General features: G+C 34.8%; 1 protein-coding gene across 1 annotated transcript in view; it reads left to right on the forward strand.

Annotated features, from left to right (window-relative positions):
* Positions 1-22035, forward strand: part of LOC150080959 (adenylate cyclase type 2-like) — a 227757-nt gene extending 205722 nt beyond the window's left edge. The window contains exons 23-25 of the mRNA XM_090381289.1: positions 10040-10166; positions 15232-15356; positions 21513-22035. Coding sequence (XP_090237415.1) covers positions 10040-10166; positions 15232-15356; positions 21513-21647 — 387 coding nt within the window. The 3' untranslated portion in view covers positions 21648-22035. The remainder of the gene's footprint in view (positions 1-10039; positions 10167-15231; positions 15357-21512) is intronic.
* Positions 22036-22429: the final 394 nt, after the last annotated feature.

Genomic DNA, 22429 nt, shown 5'->3' on the forward strand with positions numbered 1-22429 from the left:
ACCGAGAAATTTCAAAACCGGCTTTAACCGAAGTTTACTCTTAAAACCGGTTTTAAAACCGATTTTCTCAGACTTAGGGAAAATAATTAAAAGCTTATAACACAGGTATTTTTTTTTTTTATCTTGGGTAGATTGTACAAATCGTAATCAAATCTTTTAAACAAAATCTATCACCTCTTATAGAAAAAAAAAATAATAATAAATTAAAATGCTCCAAAAAAGTAACCGGCTTGAGATTATACAAAATTACAAATTGTATTCAAATCCTTTGAATAAACTATCTTCTCGTATAGTAAACAAAAAAAATGATAAGCCCAATAATAATAATAAATAAATAAAAATAATGTGAAAAAAAACAGCTTGGGGAAATTACTTTACTATTTATTGCTCAGCTTTTTTCTGAAAATGATCCTTTAAAAAACACAGTATATTAAGCATTTTTCCTGATAGACTTGACCTTATTTTTGTGTTAAAGAGACCAGTGATCGAAAACACTCTCTCAGATTGGACACTTGTTGGTTTAATGGTCAGCAGTGCGCTATAAACTTTCTCCAGCTTTTCACTTCTACTGCTAGTTGCCTCCAAAAGTTTAAATTCTTTGCTTATTTCCAATTCACTCGGATATTTTGAAGGCTCTTCAGTTAATCTCTTTATTACACTATCATACCCTCGCATGAGTGTATCTCCAACATCGGAACTAGACGAGTCTTTGTTTTCTTCTTAAAGAACAGTTCGTTTATTTTCAGTTTCTTCATTCAACGCTAAGACTCCTTCGGAATGTTTTGCAAATAATCTCTGATAAATCTCTTCAGCGTGCTTTTTCAAAAATTGACTTGGAAAATCAAAAGTTCTTGAACCTGAATCTTCTTTCTTAAACTTTTTGGGGTTGTGTAGATAGCTCAGCAAAGCCACAGTTTGGCAATTTCGTCTTGCTTTGTAACGCTGCAAAAGGTTTTAGTGAAACTTTAAAGCAAATCGGTTTTCTGCTGTATGAAGCTTAGCAAGCAAAAATTCTATTGAAGACTGCTTTAAGTAAGTCTGTATCTTCTGAGGTTATAGCCTTTAGAATCATTTCAACTGGTCGCAAAGTTCACATAGCAATTCAAGTGTTTTCCAGTCATCGTCAGACACAGCTTCAGTTGACAGTACTGCACATAGAGCATTTGGAATGCAATTTTTCAATTTCAAAAATCTCTCAATCATATAGAATGTGCTATCCCATCTAGTCTTGCAATCTAATATAAGTTTATATTCTTTCCCATTAAATTTTTCTTTAACAAAATTTTGTAATATGTCATTTTTGGTAGGCGATTTTCGAAAAAGCTTGCAAATTTTTCTAACTTTGTTAATAGTTTGTGCAATATTGGCCATTGGATTGAAGAAATAAATGAGCTTATTAATAAATAAATGAGCTAGAAAGGTTAAAAATCCAACTGGAAGTACAATCAGCTGAAAATTACTGAAAAAGGAATGTGAAAGGATTTTCTTAGAATCTCAATGATAAAAGCCGATTTTCTTAGCTTTGTATTTGTGGAGAGGCACACAGCACAGTCAGGAGTTATTTTCACACAATTATCATTCGACATGGCACGCATAACTCACTCTGAATGACCGTTTTCAAGCTGGTATAAAATCAACAGTTCGAGTTACCTTTTCCGTAATTTTTTTCGGTTGTTATGTTGGCACCCTTATTTGATGGCTTCCTGCACTTCATCGTCCGTTTGGATGACTGATGTTTCTATTCTATACTGCATCGTTTGCTTACCATTCAAAATGTCTGAACTATGTCTCATCTAGTCACTATGCGATCCAAGTGATCATTTCCTTCCTTTACATATCGCATTAGGTTCTACAGACATTCTCATTCGCAAACGTTTTCTGCTCATCATTGAGACGCTAGGGAAGCTCAACTCCGCTCAGACTTTCCGGTACTGTCACTGACACGAATTACAGTGTAAGCTGACCGGGAAACTTGGTCAGCTTACCCTGTGGCCAAGGAACTGACATTCCGTTCCCTGGCCACAATCACCAACTGTATCATACCGATCCGCGCCGATGACGACAATATCGAAATAAATAATACAATTTCCTTCCGTGTCAGCTTCTCCTTGGTAAGAGCCATCCTCCAGATTTTTAATTCCTTCACAATATTGATTTGCCTATTCGTATACTTGAAGGTGTAATGTTCATTGTCAAACGTACACTTTTTCCACACACAAACCGGTGAATTTCTGGAGTGACACCCACTGCTGTAAGAAAATGAATAATCCTGCGTTGCACTAGCCTGGACGCACCATTCGTGAACTTCATATTGTCTCGGCTGGTGCGCATCACTCCCGCGAATACATGATAGCCAACGCGCCCTCTACTTTAGCAGAAGCACAGTCAGTTCTGCTATAACACGGTACGTGTTTTCATACAAATCTCCGCGTTATGGTATTTCGCGCATTAAAAAAAACAGGGCTTATGAGTAAAATAGGGATAGGGACAGAGCGCAAAAAAAAGTTCAGTCTGGTAAGTAAAACACTAAAAAAAAGTTAGAAACCCAATAACACAAGTTTTTAAATTTCTAATAAAATAAATAAATATTACAGTAAATTTAGCACTGTAATATATACATACTAATTGATATTTCTATTCACTGATATTTTTTTTATTGTCAAATTTAAAACAGTAAAAAAGATAAGCAATCAATAACGACAAACACGGCACGCACCAATTGCACAAGTGAAATAGGGAGTAACAAGTTTATGAAGCTTAAAAAATAGGAATGAAGAGAAGATTCTGAACATTTATTTATGTATTTTATGATTGATGATTTCATGGAAGGGGAAACACATTTCACCATAATAACGTAAAAACTCATAGAATTCCAGCTATCAGTATTATCGCAAATGCAAGATCGAGTTTACTACCAGTTTATAATTAGATTGCACTGATAGAAAAGCCCAATAAATCGGGAACTGCAAATTGTTTTTATTGTTTTATGGTAGTGACCTCCAGAAATGTGCTCCTCTGCTCACGCTATCACACCTCACGAAATTTATGTTCGAACAGAAAAATGTGAGCTCCTGAAAACATGAGTCAGCCTGCGATATCACCTGTTATCTTGTGAATACAGCGGATAACAACAGTGTGTCTCTTACCGATACTACAGTAAATGAGAAATATAGCTCTCACACATTTTAAGTTTGACATTTTTTAAGCTTCGTCAACTTATATGTATTGCTGTGCTACGTTCAACTTTGTGCCGGGTTTTACGTTCACTTGGTGTTACTCGCAGACGAAATCGTGCGCATGAGCCAAAGCAAAAATCGCGTTATACTCGCATTGTTCCTTAATATATCAGTCGCGTTGGAGCAAATTCGCGTTTCTAAAATGCGCGTTATAGCAGAACTGATTATTATCAATCCTTAAATTTACACCTCAGAAAAGCATTTGAATCTAGATAATAGAAATCTCGTTTTCAGTTGGCTCATCCTCGTATATTCAGCGGAAAAGATTACGCGCTGTTATACGAGTATGAACGTTTTGGGTTGTTCATGTTGGGTCTTAATAATGAATTTCATAAAGCTTTATTCATCTAAAAACAAGGTTACTATCAACCTGATTCTCTGGATTACGAATTGAATTTAATTTTCAATTAAAGCGACGTATAACAGCAAACGTGTTTCTATTTTAACAAGCGATTCTACCAAACACCAAAAATATCAGAAGCTAGTACTGTAGAGAAGATGACTCAAGTGTCATAATATAGAACTCAGAACAATGAAATTATATTGATTGAATAGCTACGATTTATATCTAATTTTTTTTTTTTTTTTTGTACTTCTTGTTCATTCGTTACAAACCTATTCACAGACCGCCTCACTGTTCTGCTTGTCTATTCACAAAAGCACCAAACCTCCCTCCAAATTTGCGAAGGATTTATTTTCATGTATCGCTTTGTATTCGAAAGAACTCATGAGTGTTCGAAAGTGTTTTTGTTCGTAATCTGTGACGTCGAGTACACTACCCAAATACGTTTATTCGCATGAGTCCGCGCAGTCTAATGCAGCTTCATATTTAACAGTTTATATTTAAATAAAGATCATATTTCTGTCAAACGTCGATACATTTGGAAAGCAGCTACTTGTGAAAATTTTCTACACTTAACAAGAAGACAAAAGCGATTAAGTGCTCGTAAATTTATATCAAAGACACTAAAACAAAATCTTTCCAAGGATCACGTGTGGGCGCGTGATCCTCGGACAGATTTTGATCCTGGACTTTCACTGCGTCTTCAGGGAGTTTGACGCCTCTTATAGCGCGAACGTAAAATCCATTTGTGAGTAAAATAAAAGTATGTCAACTAGAGTCGGCCTCTAGGACAGCATGTGTCTGTACTGGGATTATAGGTTTATCTGTGATCTTCCTAATTTTAGAATAGACAGGTCTACGACCTTCACCTATCCTGCCATCTATTTATTATTCCGTTATTTTCAGAAACTACGATTCTCTTAATTGAACTCGTAACGTATCAGGAAAGCTAACTTAGATTCGATTAACTTTTCTGCATGGTCTGATTTTGGAGTGTTTTAATTTATGAGCCGTATCAAATTATGAAAATATAAACATGCAACGTTCTGTAATGGTGTACTTTGCAAGATACTATTAAATCAATGGAATGTTTCTTTTTGCGTTAGAAAGAATTCGTTGCTTTCTGTTGACTTTTATGAAGTTCCTTGATTTTGTTAGAACGGGTTATTTAAGTAGGCGCCTACCCATTTAGGATTATGAGGCGTCAGCATAATGTCTGTAAACTGCATGCAAAGTGAAACCCATTTACTCTCCTTACTTTACACCACACACTTGATGTATTTGGGTCAAAAATGACTCGCATAAAATATGAATGATAAATATGCTTCTCTGAAACAAGTGCAATTATACAATAAATTGTTTATCAAAGTAATATCAGTTCACATAAAAGTTTAGCAAGCATAAGAAATTAGTTTTCTAAGGAATAAACATGAAATAGGTAAAATGTCAATTAACCAGCATTATAATTTGTGAAAATGATTGTGGTTACAGAATGGTTGGGGTCTTTTTTTTTGCATATTATGAATGAAAATTTTTACATATTACGAAACGAAACTTTTCACAAACAAAGTTTGTTTCGTTGTCACTTTTTGGACAAAAACTGCACCGTTCTCTTTTGGTCCTTGTTTCAATAGTTGGAATAACATGCAGGTTGCAGAGTCTGTTTCCAGATACGGCTCTTGAGAAACTAGCTCAGGTCAGAAAATTCTGTTTTCGATATAAGCTTCAACGAGAGAGACCATTCAAGAACTTACACATGCAATATATGTGGAACCATCCAACTATTTGGGGAATCTTTTTGTTTGCCTTTTCGCACTATTACAAGCTGTCAGTTTATCCAATATATCTGTAGCCCCTGGATAATATCGGCTTTATTTCGTTTGTAGCAGATCTGGTGGGACTGACTGTTTATTATTATTTTTTTCTTATAATTCCTATCATTGTAATGTTTCTCTTTAGAAGCATTTTGATCCAGTTCATGAAAAGTAAAAACGTTACTATAAGTGATGTAGAAGCAGTAAACGAGGCAAGAAAGCAAGCATCAGCCAGCATGATAAAACCAGCATGACTCAGACCCTGATCCCCCCCTGCTTTTAGGAGTTTGTCCGGATTGTACATCACTGTAAAGCTATTTTTTCAAACGTAACTACTTGTTACGTCGCATAAGAGCCAAAACTTTATGCTCTTTTTTGCAAGCTTAATTTGCTAATCCTCCTAAAAACCAAACAAACAAACAGCAACCTTAATAAGGCATATACTGGATTTTAAAAAGGGCTTTGATTTTATTTTATTTATTTTTTTTTATATTGCACAAAGCAAAAATGGCACCTTCCTCTGAAACCAAAGTTCTATTTATACTACGGCACGACCATATGTTACAGTTTACAACTAATCATTTTAACAAGAATACAGGATCAACTCAAACGCGTTTGCTACTGCACTCCCGTGCTTGACCACTCGACTATATTGCTCGTCCACAGCCACAATTACACTTGCATTGAATACATTTGGTAAGATTTCCAACCCTGGTTAGAAATCTTACTAAATGTACTCCACAGCTGGGCAACTGCTGTGCAGTACATTTAGTAAGATTTTATCGTTAATACTGCAAATTTATCGTTTATAGTTCGTTCACTACGGATTTCATGAGGGGCGAATCGCATAACTTGATATGTTTTGAGCATTTTTTAGAGGTATGGCAGCTGGAAAAATAGGATATCCTATTTCAGCATTCCATAAACTTTCATTTGCTTTTGTGTTTAGACTTCTACATGTCAGCCAACATCAGCATACAACAGTGTGTGCTGCCGTTGTATATCTGTGAAATTAAAGATTTTCCATTCTTTACTGTACACTCAATTAGCTTCGTAATTTGTATTGTCAAGTATAACGTGCATTACATGAGGTCGAAAAGCAGGTGATCAAAAAAAAAAAATCTTAAAAAATGAACAAAAACACTTGGTCCCCTATTATTTATAATCATTTGGCAAAGGGGGGTAGAACTTCCTAATTTGTATTAGCCATATGGTGACAAGGACGCCCGATGCATCTGCTGCACCAGCCAAAAATTAAATAAATAAATAAAAATAAAATAAATTATATAAAAAATAACAATAATAATTCATTTTAAATAATAATAGATAAATAAAATAAACTACTACATATCTGAATTCCTTCTCAATTAGGTGTCTATCCAGATGATCTTTGAATTTCCCCAAGCTATCGGCCTAAACCAACCCATGAAGGTAACTTATTCCACTCATTAACAACTCGCTGGTTTAAAAAAGAGAACTTCCTGTATTCCAGTATAAGTCTCTTTACCTGTTATCCATAATTTGAATTTATGTCCCCTAGCTTTGGAATCAAATACTAGCAATACCAAATATACTAGGGGTCGGTGGTGTTCCAAATCTGCGTTTCCCTAGGGAAACGAGGAGTTGAGAGAAACTCCAGGTGTCACTAGACAATATACACTACACTAGCAATACAGCTATATTCCACCAGACAAGCAAAATCTATTGGTGAAGTGGAAGGCTTCGTTGTATAGCACAGGTTCATGAGATGATAAATTAATTATGTGTTCCTTTAGGCACCTCCTTAGCCAGGTGGGAAGGAGCAGCAGTGCGTAGCACACGCTTCTTGAGTAGACTGGGGGTTCGAGCCCGTGCCCACCAAATACGGAGAATGCGGAAAGGTCAGGGAATGACCACCGCATATCCCAGGAGCAATATGCCTTAGTTGCTAATGCTCCAAATAACAAACTAACAAACAACAGTGTTCCTTTAGTGTTGTTGTTGTCGTAAACCATTTTTCATCGTACATCAACAACCGTTCATTATTGTGAAGCGAAAACAACGACAAGCAAATTGATATCTGTGGAGTTTGTTGTCTTTTTATCAGTTTGTGCACCTTTTCCAGGCGATACAAATGCTCATCGCTCATATTGAATCTTACTGAAAGATTATCTAATACATCCTTGGCTTCAGTCTGACTTAATGGCAGGCTTCAGTTCGTCATTATTAATGGCGGCCGGTCGTCACTCGTGGGGTACATCAAGTGACAGCCAGTTTTTCGTCAATTTTCACTATTTTACCAGAACTGCACTTCGCGCTTGTTAGATATCAACTGACTTATATGACACATACTTTCTGACATGTGGAGGCATAATCGCCATCTACAGTGGTGCCATATAATTTTGTCAAAATATCAACCTTTAAAAAACCAGTTAACTGTTTTGGTCACCTGATATTTGAGAAGGTATTCTGCCATGTTGCCGAAATAAAGGTTCTAATAAATGTTGAATAACTTAATTTTTCGATAATTTTAAAACTGACATTTCCACCTCTTCTAAATCAACATCAGAAGTATCACTCAGTTTGTAATCAATAACTTTCATATTCATCTTTTACAGCAGCCAAAGGTATCACCACCAGATTCATTGAGTCATCAGGCGCCTCCATAGCCAGGTGGGCAGGAGCAGCAGTGTGTAACACACGCTTCTTGATTAGACCGGGTTTCGAGCCCGTGACCACCAAATACGGAGGATGCGGAAAGGTCAGGGAATGACCACCGCATACCCCCAGAGCAATATGGCCTTAGTTGTTAATGCTCCTAAAAACCAAATAACAAACAAACAACTGAGTCATCATTTGCCACTACTAAATATTAGTATTGTAAAATATTATTAAATATTATAAAATGATGCTCAATGCATCACCAAATGCACTGAACTATATTTAGTGGTATTAGTAGTGGCAAATAATACAAGGAAGCAGGCTTATACAATGTCAGCAAAAAAAAATTATTTTAAGTTTGTCCTCCTCTTATGTGTCTGTTGTCTGAAAAGCAAGGATGCTGCTACCAGTTAACTCAATCCATTTAAAGCTTTAACTACTTCACACGTACCAAGTTGGAAACTTCGTACGTGCAAAGATGAAGTCTTTTAAGATATGAGTACTCTTTTGAGTCCTTGATTAATCTGGTTGCTCATCTCCGCTCCCATTCCAATAGATTCACACCCTTCTTAAAATAAGGCTTCCAGACCTGTGTGCAGCACTCAAAATGTGGCCTAACCATTGCCTTATACAATGAAATAATCACATCTTTTCCCCTCAGTAATATACACAATTTCTGTGTATATCACTGAGAGAACCCTATGAACTGTTCTATCAGTCATCTGCTACTCAGTTACCCCTAGTAACACCTTCAGTGTATTACCACCCAGATGGTATGTTATTCTAGGATCACTGCTGTCCATATGCAGCACCTTACATTTACTGATGTTATACCTCAATTACCACTTCTCAGCCCATCTGCCTAATTTTTCTAGATCTTGTCGCAGTAGTGCGACGTGATTCTTGTCATTAACCATCCTGCCAATCATTGTATTAACTGCAAATTTAGACAATAGACTTAGTAAAGCTTAGTACGGTTTCATTAATATCAATAATAAATACTTAAAGCAGTAAGGGCCCAACACTGAACCCCAAGGGACTCCACTAATAACAAGTCCAAGAAGAGCAGTAACTTTACACTAATGACACATTGCTCCAATTTGTACAGCAGCTTTTCATGCAGACGGAATATGAATGTCCATCTGCATGTAAATAACTCGACTCCTAGTTGTTAGAGCTTCATAAAATTTATTATTTGACTCATTTAGATAGATTTATCGAGGAATTATTTCTTTTTTTCATACATATCACAGAAGCTATCCCGCATACTGTTGCAGAAAGCTCTGGATATTATGTTTGTTGCCGTAGGCTGATTGGAGGAACGAGTGGGCAAAGCTTTTTATGCGCAATCCAAGAACATTTTGCAAAACGAAATAAATAAATTAATAAATGTTCTTGGATTGTTCATAAAAGTCGTTGCTCTTTTCTCACCTTGTTATAAATCATATGAATTATTGTTTGCTGTACCTGAAATGTAATCCACTGCATAGATTAAGCTAACTTTCGTTATTTGCTAACGCTCCTGAAGTGTAACGCACTGCGTACATTACCTAACTTGTTAACAATATGCCTCTGAGACCAGGTAATTAATAATCTTTATACAAAGCAACGCTCGTAAAATAGCCCCTCGTACCCTCAATGGCCAGAGGCCCATTGTTAACAAATTAATTATAGTCCCAGGGAAAGAAACTGAGAAGATAAATGGTTCTCAACTGAATGGTAATAAGACAACCGTAGATGAAAGAATACCCGAAGTACTAATGCCTCGAAAACTTCACTGGCTATTAACATGCATTCAACATTTCCTGAAGTTTGAGACCCGCTGAAAACCACAGGTAGGAACACCAAATAATTCAGGCTATAATCAATAGCTTGAACTTAGGAAATGTCCAACACATATTAATGCTGATTAGTAATAAAATTATAACACTTGTAACATTCATAATGTTATATTGCGTAAACATTAACTATTATATTTATAATTATGTTTTTTATTGTTTTCCTAGAGTGTTATACTACAAGGAGATCCTGTGCAGAACGTCTTTCTATTAGTCAATTTTGCTTTTTCCATGATGGAAACATTACAGAGGAGAAACAAAGAATCCAAAGATCAAGAGTTCCATCTAAGAATAGGTGAGTCGGTTCTTTTTATTTCCTGACTATTTATTGATAATAATTGTGATTAATATTATCATCAATTATATGCAGTAAAGTTGCATTTAAGAAAAGTTAAAAGTAATCTATAAAGATAAGCCGCTGTTATCGGAATGCCCTTCGGATCACCTGTAATTTGCTGATGTTTGGTTTGCTATTCAGCTTAAAACTATATATAAGCACGTTTCAGCTGGCAGTAATAGTGGCATGTAAAGAATTACTAGAAATACTGAAGCTGTAATATATAATAAACATTCCCAGTCACGGTGCATCCTGCCTTTTAATTTAATAGTTAAAGCAGGTAACAAAAGAAGCAGCCTCTAAATGAATTATTGTATCTTCGTACACCAAATTCTGTTCCACCCTCAAGAAATACTTCAAAGTTATAGAAAAAAATCACAGAACCTGCAAAAGACAAAGCACTATAAACTCATTTGCTAAGTGCAAAAAAAGCCTGACCTATCTTTTACTTGCAAAAAAAAAAAAAAAAAATTACGAGTCTACAAGACGTATATAAACATGGCAACTACAAGCCACCAAAAGAATATTTGCAAGAAAAAAACTTTGCACTAACTAGTTCGCTGGGGGGGGGGAAACTCTTGTGGTATCTCAGTGTGGTATCCAATAATCAACTAAACACAACACTCGTTGCTAGGTGCGCCATGTTGCTGAAAGCTCACAAAACAAGTCTATATGTCAACGAAATTATTTTGTTCCCATAGCATGCAATTGTATAAGTTCGGCGAGTTTCAAATCATTCTATTTCATCTCAGAATAATACATTAATTTCTATCTTAGAAAGGCCAAAAATATATTCTTGAAATTTCATATAAACTACTTAGAAAAACAAAGAACCGTACGTATTCGTTTTCCACACCAGTGTCTCTCTCTGCCCCCTCCCCATTTTCCGCAATCTCCTTCCGACCGAAGCAAATGGAACGGTAAACTCAAAAAAAAAAAAAAAAAACCGGTGGCGTCTTTACACTTAGTCATGACCCGCAAAAGGGCATAAATTAAGAGGGCGATAATTGTAGAAGAGACTCCCGAAAATTTTCTTTAGTAAAAAGAATGGCTTCGCCGTTGAAATAAACGGCGAATCATTCCACCTTCAGATAAACTTCTGGAGATTAGAAGGTTGTCTAAATTTTATCTAGACAAATACTTGAAAGATATAGTTAAATGAAGCGAAGAGAGAATGGCACTAGCTACTCTTTTTTTCTCTTTCTCTCTCTCTCTCTCTCTCTCTTTTGCCAGATGATACATTAAGCTTGCTTCTTTGCACACACATTCTGATACAGTAGTACTAAATTCCTCGATTTTCTAATTTATTCTGATGAAGTCCGTGTTAAGACTAGTTCCAACGGTGCACCGTGACAATTCAACTCTGACTGTATCAACAAGTACCTACAGTAGTTCTGTACATATGCCAATTTTTTTCGGTTTAATCATGGAATCTATGGAAGTACAAATACGTAACTTTCTCCTAGGCATTATCATCAAGATCTCTAAAATGCTATCAAAGATATTCAAATTAGGTCTCCACACTAGGTCCTCGGCATCATTTTAAACTCAAGCCCGTCACTCGAAGATCAAGTTCGGTATGCTTACACAAAAGAGTTCTGATGCATCAAAACATACCTGTGTAAAATACCTCGCATAAATACCTCTTCCCACTTGACTAATGGGAAGAAAGCTGATCAGCAACACTTCACAGTACTCTTTAAAAAAATAAATAAAAATAAAAGAAATATATGGGATTAGAGTTTCGGATATTAAAGAGGACCAACAACTGGTGTTACTTGTTGGCCCACGTTACAACGGAGGTATGCCAAAATTTCAACTACACTCTTCAATACCCAGGATATAAATCCTCAAACTGAAGGCACTTCTTAACTTTATTTAGATGATTCACCATCACCTAAATATATAGAGTTTAGTAAATAAATTTGATGAATTTGATGTATTGCTCAAACATCAAAGGCAGATATTATTGGGATATCCGAGAGATGGTGTCACACAGATATAAGGAATGCAGAACTGGAATTTGGGGAATACAACGTCTATAGAAAGGATAGACAGGATAGCAAGGAAGGAGGGGTTATGCTATTGGTTAAGAAACACATAAAATCCAAGGAAGTGAAGCCAGTCGACATCGCTGGACAGTGCAGTGTCGAGTCAGTTTGGTGTGACATAAGCATTGGGAGATCAAAATTGAGAGTAGGAGTGTGCTATAGTCCTAATGACTCTGATGAATATAACAAGAAACTGTACAGGGAAATAGAGTAGGCCAGTAAATCAGAGAGTCTTATAATGGAGGATTTTAATTTCCCAGATATTGACTGGAATTTGGGGGTGGGCACTCACACAGTAGCAAGGCTTTTGTGGATTTATTGGGTGATTGTTTTACATCAGCATGTTCGGGAGGCACCAAGAAGGAGTAATGCTCTTGATTTGATTATCAGTAGTGATTCTTCATGCATTAAGAATCTGCAGATAAATGAACCACTAGGTGGAAGTGATCACAGCGTGCTGAAGTGGGATTTACTCAAAGAGGTAACTACCATTAGGGGTAAAGGGAAGGGTTATTGCTTTCGTAAAGGCGACTACAATGGACTGAGACAGTATTTAAATTCTATACAGTGGGACCAACTGATGATGTTACCAACAGCAAATTCAAAATGGGAAGCAATCAAAGAACTTATCTTGGAAGCTACTAGGCTTTACATACCAACTAAGAAATATTGTTCAATAATTAGGCCTAAATGGATGTCAGATGAACTAATGAGGCATATGGCAAAGAAGAAAAATGCATGGGATACATACAAATTAACACGTGACACAGAAGCCTATGATAGATACAAGTTGATCTGTAACCAAGTTACAAAGGAGGTTAGGCAGGCGAAAGCAGATTACGAGAAATCTTTGGCAAGGGATGCAAAGAAAAACAGCAAAGAGTTCTTTACTTATGTAAACTCTAGAAGTAAGGGGATGAATCAGATTGGTCCACTTCATATCGATGGGTCAACTGTTGATGATCCTGCTCAGGTAGCTAACAAACTAAATGAATATTTTGCATCGACATTCACACATGAGGAGTTATTCAGCGAGGGGAATGCCAGAGGTGTATTCAACTCTGGCAGTAAGCTAGAGAATCTTGTAATAACTGAGAGTAAAGTGGAGGAGAAATTGTTGAAGATAAAGACAAGAAAGGCACCTGGGGTGGATGGGATCTATCCAGTTATATTAAAGGAGGCAGCAAAGGAAGTAAGCAAACCCTTAGCCATAATTATGAGAGCTTCCTTGGACTCAGGGGAGGTACCCATAGACTGGAGATGTGCAAATGTGTCCTCAATTCACAAAGGAGGATCAAAGGCTGACAAAAGTAATTATAGACCTGTGAGTTTAACTTCTGTTTCAGGAAAATTAATGGAGGCCCTGATTAAAGAAGCACTACAGGATCATCTAGACAAGACTTCAGTTACAGCTCGGACACAGCATGGTTTTGTTAAGGGGAAGTCTTGTCTGACCAATTTGATTGGATTACTATGATGCAGTCACAAAAGAACTGGATTCAGGGAATAACTTTGATATTATATACTTGGATCTTAGAAAGGCTTTTGATACTGTTGCACATGGAAGACTGCTGCACAAATTGGAGCAGTGTGGCATTGGAGGCAAATTGCTGATATGGATAAAGGGGTGGTTGAGGGGAAGAAGACAGAGAGTGGTAATCAATGGACACTGCTCATCGTGGACTAATATTATCAGTGGAGTCCCTCAGGGTTCAGTGTTGGGTCCATTATTGTTTTCTGTATTTATAAATGATATTGATGATGGTATATCAAGCTTAATGCTCAATGCTGATGGGATTCTTCCTCTTGCTCAGAATAATCACCTGAGAGGGCATAAATTCAAATTGAGGAAAGACAGATGTAGGATAGACGTGCGGAAATTTTCCTTTATCCAGCGGGTGGTTGGTTGGTGGAACAGACTTCCATCCCTTGTCGTGGAAGTTGATAGCCAAAATAAATTTAAGGCCCAGCTGGACAGGTATTTCGAACGAACAGAGGGGTGAAGTGGAAGTGGGGTTTTTTTTTTTTTTTTTTGTCTGATGCTGCATAAGCTTGCTTTCTTGCATCAAATCCTCTACTAATGCTAATGCGAGAAATTGTAAGTTGGAAAACTGCGCACGTGATTTCATCTCAGAACCACAATATCTGTTCAAAATGGAACAGACTCATCTTTTTCAAGAAACATTTTCTCAATGTTATTTTAAATATTCTTGAGAAATTTCAAGAATATGCAAAGAGCTGGCCATCGACCTGTGATTAATGGATCGGCACCATGTATGCGTGCGCACACACACACGCACATTGTTGTAATGGAAGTTCGCATGACACAGTTCGTATTAAGTACCTCCGTTATAGAGATTATAGCTTGTACCTATTATAAATGATTATGTTCAAGTTTTGAAGAATACTTACTCAAACTAGCGAATCACTAGCGGATTGGAACTTTGTCAGACTATTTGCCTATCATGATAGTTAAGGTAGAGTTTGACAAATTTAAATGCGGAATTGAACAGTTTTTTTTTTCTTTTCTGGTATTGATGCATAAAGTCTTTGCATCGTTTGGCTAATTAACGGACTTTCTTTCCCACCCTATATCTCATACTTCAAGTTTTGCATTCATGTAACTAGCTTCTTAAATGAATAATGCTGGAAGAATTCTAGCATTCTTGTTGTCTACCTTTTGTAGAAGCCCTTACTATTACTACTAGGTCAACTGCTACTGTCTTGCTTATAACCTCCTGATTTATAATGTAAACTTGCGCAAATGCATCAATTCTCAATTTCGTATTTAAAAATCAATTCGCTTTAAGTTCTGGTTATTATCATCAACTCTATCCTTTGTTGAGATTATTCGAATGATATACGTACCTAATTCCATGAAAAAAGCGTATACCATGATTAACATATACGGATTTATTTTATATAAAAAAAAAAAAATCACGAAATTCATCCTGACTCTCTTTTCATTCCAGGTATATCTTCTGGGCCAGTAATTGCTGGGATTGTAGGAGCCACGAAACCACAATATGATATTTGGGGAGATACGGTAAATTTGGCTAGCAGGATGGATTCTACAGGAGTTACAGGCTGTATACAGGTAGGAATCAACTCCTAATCCTTTATTTTTCGAATCCCCATTATCGAAAGGGACTGTTCAGCCACTCCCCCCACCCACCCACACTTTTCTCAGAAACAATGGAAATTCAAATATTTTGAATTTCCAATATTTCTTCTTTCTGTCATTATTTTTGTTGTTATGCCAAGAATAAACAATTTCTCTGCATCCAGATACGTGGAGAGATTTGAGTACATCGTATGAGCATATGTACAGGGTATCTATGAAATAAGTACAAAAAATCAAAGCGTGTGTGCTGTATAGACCAAAATGGAAAAAAATGTTATATAAAAACGAGTCCGACAAACCAGATAACAAAAAGGGGCTGTTAAAGAAATTATTTAAACAAAAATTGACTGAATATGCACTTTACAAAACAGAGTCCTATGCTGTTCCAGTAACAGAAGGCAGCAACTGTTTGGCGGTATTACAATAGAAGCAGAGGTTACAAATCAACTAAGGCACTGAAACACTTGACTGTATGCACAGTACACGGAACACAGTACACTGAACTCCTGTTTGCTGGTATACATGATCAACTTCCTGTCACTGTAAACATGATCTACGTTTTGTTGCTGAATGGTGGTAGTAGCAATTCAGTATTCGCATTTTTACACTTAACTCCAATTCCCTAGCATAGATTGCTCTTGAAGCTAAGTTCCAGTATCCTACTGTTGTGAAAAAAATTCGAATAGCTCTAATTTCGTAAACATTTCTGGACCCACGTTTATATATAACATTTTTTCATTGTTTTGGTCTATAGAACATGGCCTCCAATTTACTGTAGCTATTTCAAGGAAACCTGCATAACTGTTTAGCTAAGCTTTTTTTCAAGCAAGATAGCGCATTATGCGCTGGCGCTGATATGGAAGGCGCCTTTGTGCAAACAGCTTTTCGGCGCCCCTTCAATGACCTAACTGTAAATTTAAGCCCTTAGCTCTAGAAACAATATAATAGTCACCGTTTACGAAGGACAAAAAGGTAAAATGAAAGATGTTGATGATGAAAGAACCTTTCACTACATAAATGCTTTAATAACAAAAATAATGAATAGTTACAAGAAAAATAATATAATTTTTTATATTATGATTATAAAGTTATTTCTAACATATTTTTAATACAATATTGTAACTTTTCTGGCCTTTAAACTAGCAAACTTTTTAATTATATTACTTAAATCTAATTCTTATAATACTTCACTTTCTATAGAAATTGTTGATAAATTAGATAATCTCTCTTGAGACATTGAGGATCTTAAATAATTTTTTATTTTCTTCAATTTTGAAAAACTTCGTTCGGCAGTAGCAACTGTTACCAGTAATGACAAATATATTCTTAAAGAAATAGCAATATATGGAAAAGAATCAACTAAATGATTATTATAAATAAAATTCAAAACGTCCTTGGGTGTCATGTTTTTATTTAAGAAAAAAATTAATTGAAAAGATTTTATTTCTTCGAATAGAGAGAGATACACCATCTATATCACTATTCTTATTTGAGTAATCTGTTAGTTTTAGTTGTAAATCTTTACAGTGTTAAGATTTCACTTTCATCCCAATCCGATAGTGTACTTAATTTCGATATAACTTTAAACGTGTCATTATATTCTTCTTATATTCGTTTAAATCGCTCACACAATGATATTAAAGCATAATCTATTAATACTAAAAAAAAGGATGTTTTAAAATTTAATTTTGGATTTATGATGCATTCGTCTGTTGATTCGTAATCAAAATATATTTTCTTTCCTCTTTGTCTTGTATCGAGAGGAACGTTGGTTCGATATCTGTCTTCTGCAATTTGAATCGCACAACTTAGGATTCAAATGATTCATCTGTTCTAAATTCGTTTAAATCATTTTTAATTTTTTTTTAATTTTCGAGAGCTTCGCTCAAGTTAAAATCGGGGCTCTAGCATTTTTCTAACGACATTAATTTTACTCAAAATATCATGCCACACAATAACAGAACAAATAAATTTAAATGATGTTAATTTTGATATCATGTGTTAGCCTGAAATCTTGTGTCCATATCTTTTGTTGAATCATTTGCAATTTATTTTAAAGCAAGATATATTTCTTTGGTCTGTAATTTTAAAGGTCTAATTACTTCGATTCGACCTTCCCATCTCGTATTAGATAATGGTTTTAGTGTTAGTTTTTTTTACATATTTAAGTAAAATACTCCATCACTTCGTGGATACAGAAAATAAATTGTAAAATTCTTTAACTACACTTAAAAAATTAACAGTTTCAAACGAAATTTTTGCAGCCTCATTGACGACTAAATTAAGACTATGGGCTGAGCAAGGAACGTAAAAAGCTCTAGAGCTAGTTTCGAATGTTTTTTGCTGTAATCCGTTGTATTTACCCCTCATATTAGCGGCATTATCCCTGTCCGCGAAGATTTTGAATGTCCAATTTTAGTCTATAAATATGACTTAAAAATAAATTCCTACAATCCCTGTGTCATCTACAGGACAAAAGCCTAAAAAATGTTCTCTGATTTCATTTGTGCTTGCTTCTTCACTATAATGTACGAAAGAAACAGATTATAACTGCCATTTGTTCGATGCAATTTACATCAGGGGTTGTGTCCAAAATAATGGAATAATATTTTGCATCTTTGACCATTTCTCTTATATTTTGGCTAATAGCATCAGAAAGTAGTTCAATTTCATTTTGAATTTGATGTCCCAAATAATGAGCGATGTTTTTTGAAGTTGAGCTTTGAATACGGCGTAACTACATCAAATTTTGAAAAAGTTTGTATTAATTTCAAAAAATTGCCATTTTTATTTTAATATAACTGTTCAGATGATCCGCGGAAAGCTATAGATTGTCGGGCTAAAAATTGTATTGCATGAATTATACGTTCAATTACCGAATATACTCATATAACTTCTGTTCTCGAGAATCAATTGTGATATTTTTTGATAAATTCGTTCGAAGTTTATCAAAACTACTACTATTTTTGATATGCGATTCACTTTTTTCATGTTTGCTTAAAATATGTGACAAATGTTGCCAGTCTTTGCATTCAAATTCATTATTAAGTTGCGATTTGCCATCTCCGAAAAGTTTGCAATACAAACAAAATACCAAATCTCTAGAAATTGAGTATACTAGCCATAATCTCAATACTTTTTCTCCATTTGGCTATAATAAGAAGTGGAAAATTTCCTTTCTAAATTATCTCTTGGAAAATCCCATTTGACTATTTGAGAAGGAGGAAGATCGACTAAATAGTTTCTTTGTTAAAAATTTTGGCCACGTACCTGGATCTTCTAATTGGGAGAAATTTTTAGAAACGTCATCAATTTCTGTTTGTTTAATCGATTCTGGAAGAGTAGCAGTAGATGTTGATGGTACACTCTGTTGTATTTGCGTTCTACTTGTTTTTTCTGGTTCTGTGTGATCAATCAATTCTGAAGGAATAACAGTGGACTTTGATGGCGCACTCCGTTGTTCTTGCGCTTCTGTTCCACTTCCTCCTTCAGACGATTGAAAAAAATTCAGAACATGGTATTGATTTTTCAGTCTTTCTTATTTCTGAGGTTCTAAGGACTTGCTTAAAGAACCAGACAATTGGTTGCACAATTCCTCTCGTGCGGCCTTCCGTTTTTTTTTGAGCACCACATAATTTTGTTGATTTTTTCTCAGACATCTAGGTTAAATAAGAATTAGTTTATTATTCAATGAGCAGGAAATTGGAATTTTTTTTTTCGCACGAGAGAATTCATAGCTACTCAAGATGAAAACGAAGGGATTATAGTCATTAAAGTAAATTTAATTTTTAAATTTCGAAAATTGAAAATTGATCTGAATTTCTGAAAAATATGTTACTAATTTGACAATTTTCGTTATATTAAAAGCACTAATTAATTTTCAAAATTTAAAAATTGTCAGATTCAGAACTACAGTAATTCTTTTGTTATTATTTTGAGTCGAATTGAATTTCAATTCTTATAACTAATGAGAGAAACAGAAAAAATTATAAAATTTTACTTATCGTGAGGAAACTGAATAGGAATTCACATAAACAACTATAAATATTAAATAACAAAAACAATAACGCTTGATAAAGAAAATTTCTGTATGTTTTTACTCCAACAACTAGAAATGTCGAGTAAGGACCTATATATATATATATATATATATATATATATATATAGAATTGCGGACCTATATATATATAAAATAGATCTTTAACAGATTTCTGTTCTCGGAAAATAAACAATTAGTGCTGATAACAAGTTGCAATTCTTTTTCTACGAATTTCTGCCCAATAATTAGTAAATATTCTATAAAATTGCATAAATAATGTAAATTAACATAATTGTTTAATTTAATGTATTATTAAAAAATAATTTTATTATTATTATTTTATAACATTTTTCCTACGACGGCGTATAAAGTACTATTTTAGTGTGTAAAATATCACTTTTTGATAACAGTGCCTAAAAAAGTATTTCACGCACTGGTTTGTGTGAAAAAAATCAATATGGCCGCCACAAATGTCAAATTATATGAAAAATCAACAATTTAACTGATCAATTTGTATTGATTTAAGTTTTTTTATTATTTTTGGTTAATACAAAACAAGTTTAGTACAAGATTTATTATAATTTGTAAGAATTACTGAATCTAATAATTCGTTTGACATGTTCGCATTTTTATGAAACCAGCATACAGTTACCAAAAAATACTTACTATCAATTGCCAACTCTTATTAGTCGTGCCAATTATACATGTAATTATAATTTATTATCAATTGCGATCGTAGAAAAAAATTTGTATGTAATACGTGTGCAAAAGGCTGTTTTTGATCTCGTGCTACCGTTTTCGTATTCGACTAATGCCTCACGTGTATACCTTCGCACTCAATCAAAAACACCTCCTTTACATATTTATGACATACATAACTATTTCAGATATTTCATACGTTTATACTTTATATATTTATATTTTTTATATATTTACATTTTATTATTATCAATATTTAAAACCAAATTTGGCGGCCCTCTTTAACTGGCGCCTTTGTACGGTGCACAACCTGCCCCCCCCCCCCCCCGTTCGCGCGGGCCCTGAGCGCATAACTTAAAATGTTTTCTTTTTTAGTAAGAAATCCTGAAGAAATGTTTAGTTGGATTTTTTTTTTACCTTGATTTAAGATTAAACTGTTTACAGGATCAGAATTATTTCGTTCTTTATTAATGCATCCAAAAAACAAAACATAATTAGTAAGAAATGTTAGAGAAGCTGTCTAAATAAAGATTATTACTGTTCCATTAGTCACGTGAAACAAACAAACAAACAAAAAAAAACTGGATGGTCTTCATCTGTTTATTTTCGTGAACAACACCAGAGAAAAGCATCCCGCTCTATAAAACCTCCCTGACGTACAGCTAATATGCATTATCGTAATGAACTCGTAATCGTAATGAACATTATCGTAGTGATTGCAGATCATCACTTTTTGTCATCAAAATAAACTGATATGAACTCGTACGGTTGTAACCGAAGAGAGACTCAAAAGAATCCATGGTATTGGTACCATATCATTTTGGACAAATCAGTATAATCTGAAATCTAAAATAGTGTGTGAATTTATACAAAACTTTTAGAATACTTCATTTCAGCTCAATATATAACGTAGCCAGAAGTAAATATATTAACATTTGGCAAAACAGTATAAAATATATGAAACTATGCTTCATTCTTAAGATGGCACGGGTTCTTATGACAGAAAAGAGGTGTGACGCCCGACTGATAACTTAGTATTAACCATCAAAGAGGCAGGTACATCACGTTTCGATGTACCTCTCATAGGGAAATAAGCACTGTTTATTTTGCAGTTGAAACATCAGGACAACTTGCTGACTATCAAACCTTATCTTCTGGTACCCAAATTATTTTGGATTGACTACTAACCCGAATGTAAAATTTGATCTAGAAATGAAAGTAACAAAATTTTAATACATTTATAATCGTAAAAAGCTCTCAGTTTAGTTTCAGGCCTTTGATTCAATATTAAGCCAAATTACTTTTTTCAGTTTAACACCCGATTTTTCTTGTGTAAACTTTAAATAAATCCGTAGAAAATAAGTTCTCTTATGTGAACTTTTTCTTTGCAGGTCACAGAAGAAGTCGCAACAATTTTGTCCGAAGACTGCAAGTACGATATTGAATGTCGAGGTGATATCTTTGTGAAAGGTAAAGGTTGGATGACCACATATCTGGTCCATCCTCCAGAAGTGACCAAACTATAGTCCTGTGAATCGATGTCGTGCTAAAATGCCAATTCATTTAAGCAGCTTTATGGAAGTGAAGAAAGTGGCGTGTGTAGATTCAAGCCGCCCCTCGCCCGACATTCTAGTCACAACTACTGGTGTCAACAAACTCCGAGCTGCAGGTACATCCAAAGCAGATCATAACTCGTCAAGTGACTATTCACCCCTCCTCCTCCTTTATTTATAACAAGAAAATAAAAAAAATGGCCGGCTCTTGTTTTGCGGAATATTTATAAGTGTAGCATTGAAAACAGTCCCCACCAAACTGGTGTTCTCTTACCTCAAGCTTCACTTCGTGAAAGTGTTTACTGAAGGATTGTGCACAGAACCGAAATACTGTGTAGGACAGAAGGGATTTAAATTTTTGTTAGTCCGTCAATATTCGTTGATCTAGACGTGTAAATAAACTACATTTGTGTTAGTTGTTTAGCAATAAATCATAAGAAAGTGCAGAATTATTCATCTGTCATCTTTTATTGACAGAACACGTCCCAAGATCGGTATAACTGACCTTGGGACCTAGCTAACCTTAAATCCTACCTGAGAATTCCATATTGAATGGAGCACGCTCAACACAAAAGCAAAAATAAAAATCAATATGGGAAAAAAAAACATCAAATATACAAAAAAAAAAAAAAAAAAAAGAAAGTAGAAATAAATTTCTTGTTTCACTTAAATTCTGCCTTGATAACAGTTTCCCCACATCAGCTGCATTTTATACTTTTCGACCGGAACGCCCAAAGATTCTATTTGCTGTTCAT

This window comes from Mastigoproctus giganteus, chromosome 9, assembly GCF_048544385.1.
Source record: "Mastigoproctus giganteus isolate SK-2022 chromosome 9, ASM4854438v1, whole genome shotgun sequence".
Taxonomy (NCBI): domain Eukaryota; kingdom Metazoa; phylum Arthropoda; class Arachnida; order Uropygi; family Thelyphonidae; genus Mastigoproctus; species Mastigoproctus giganteus.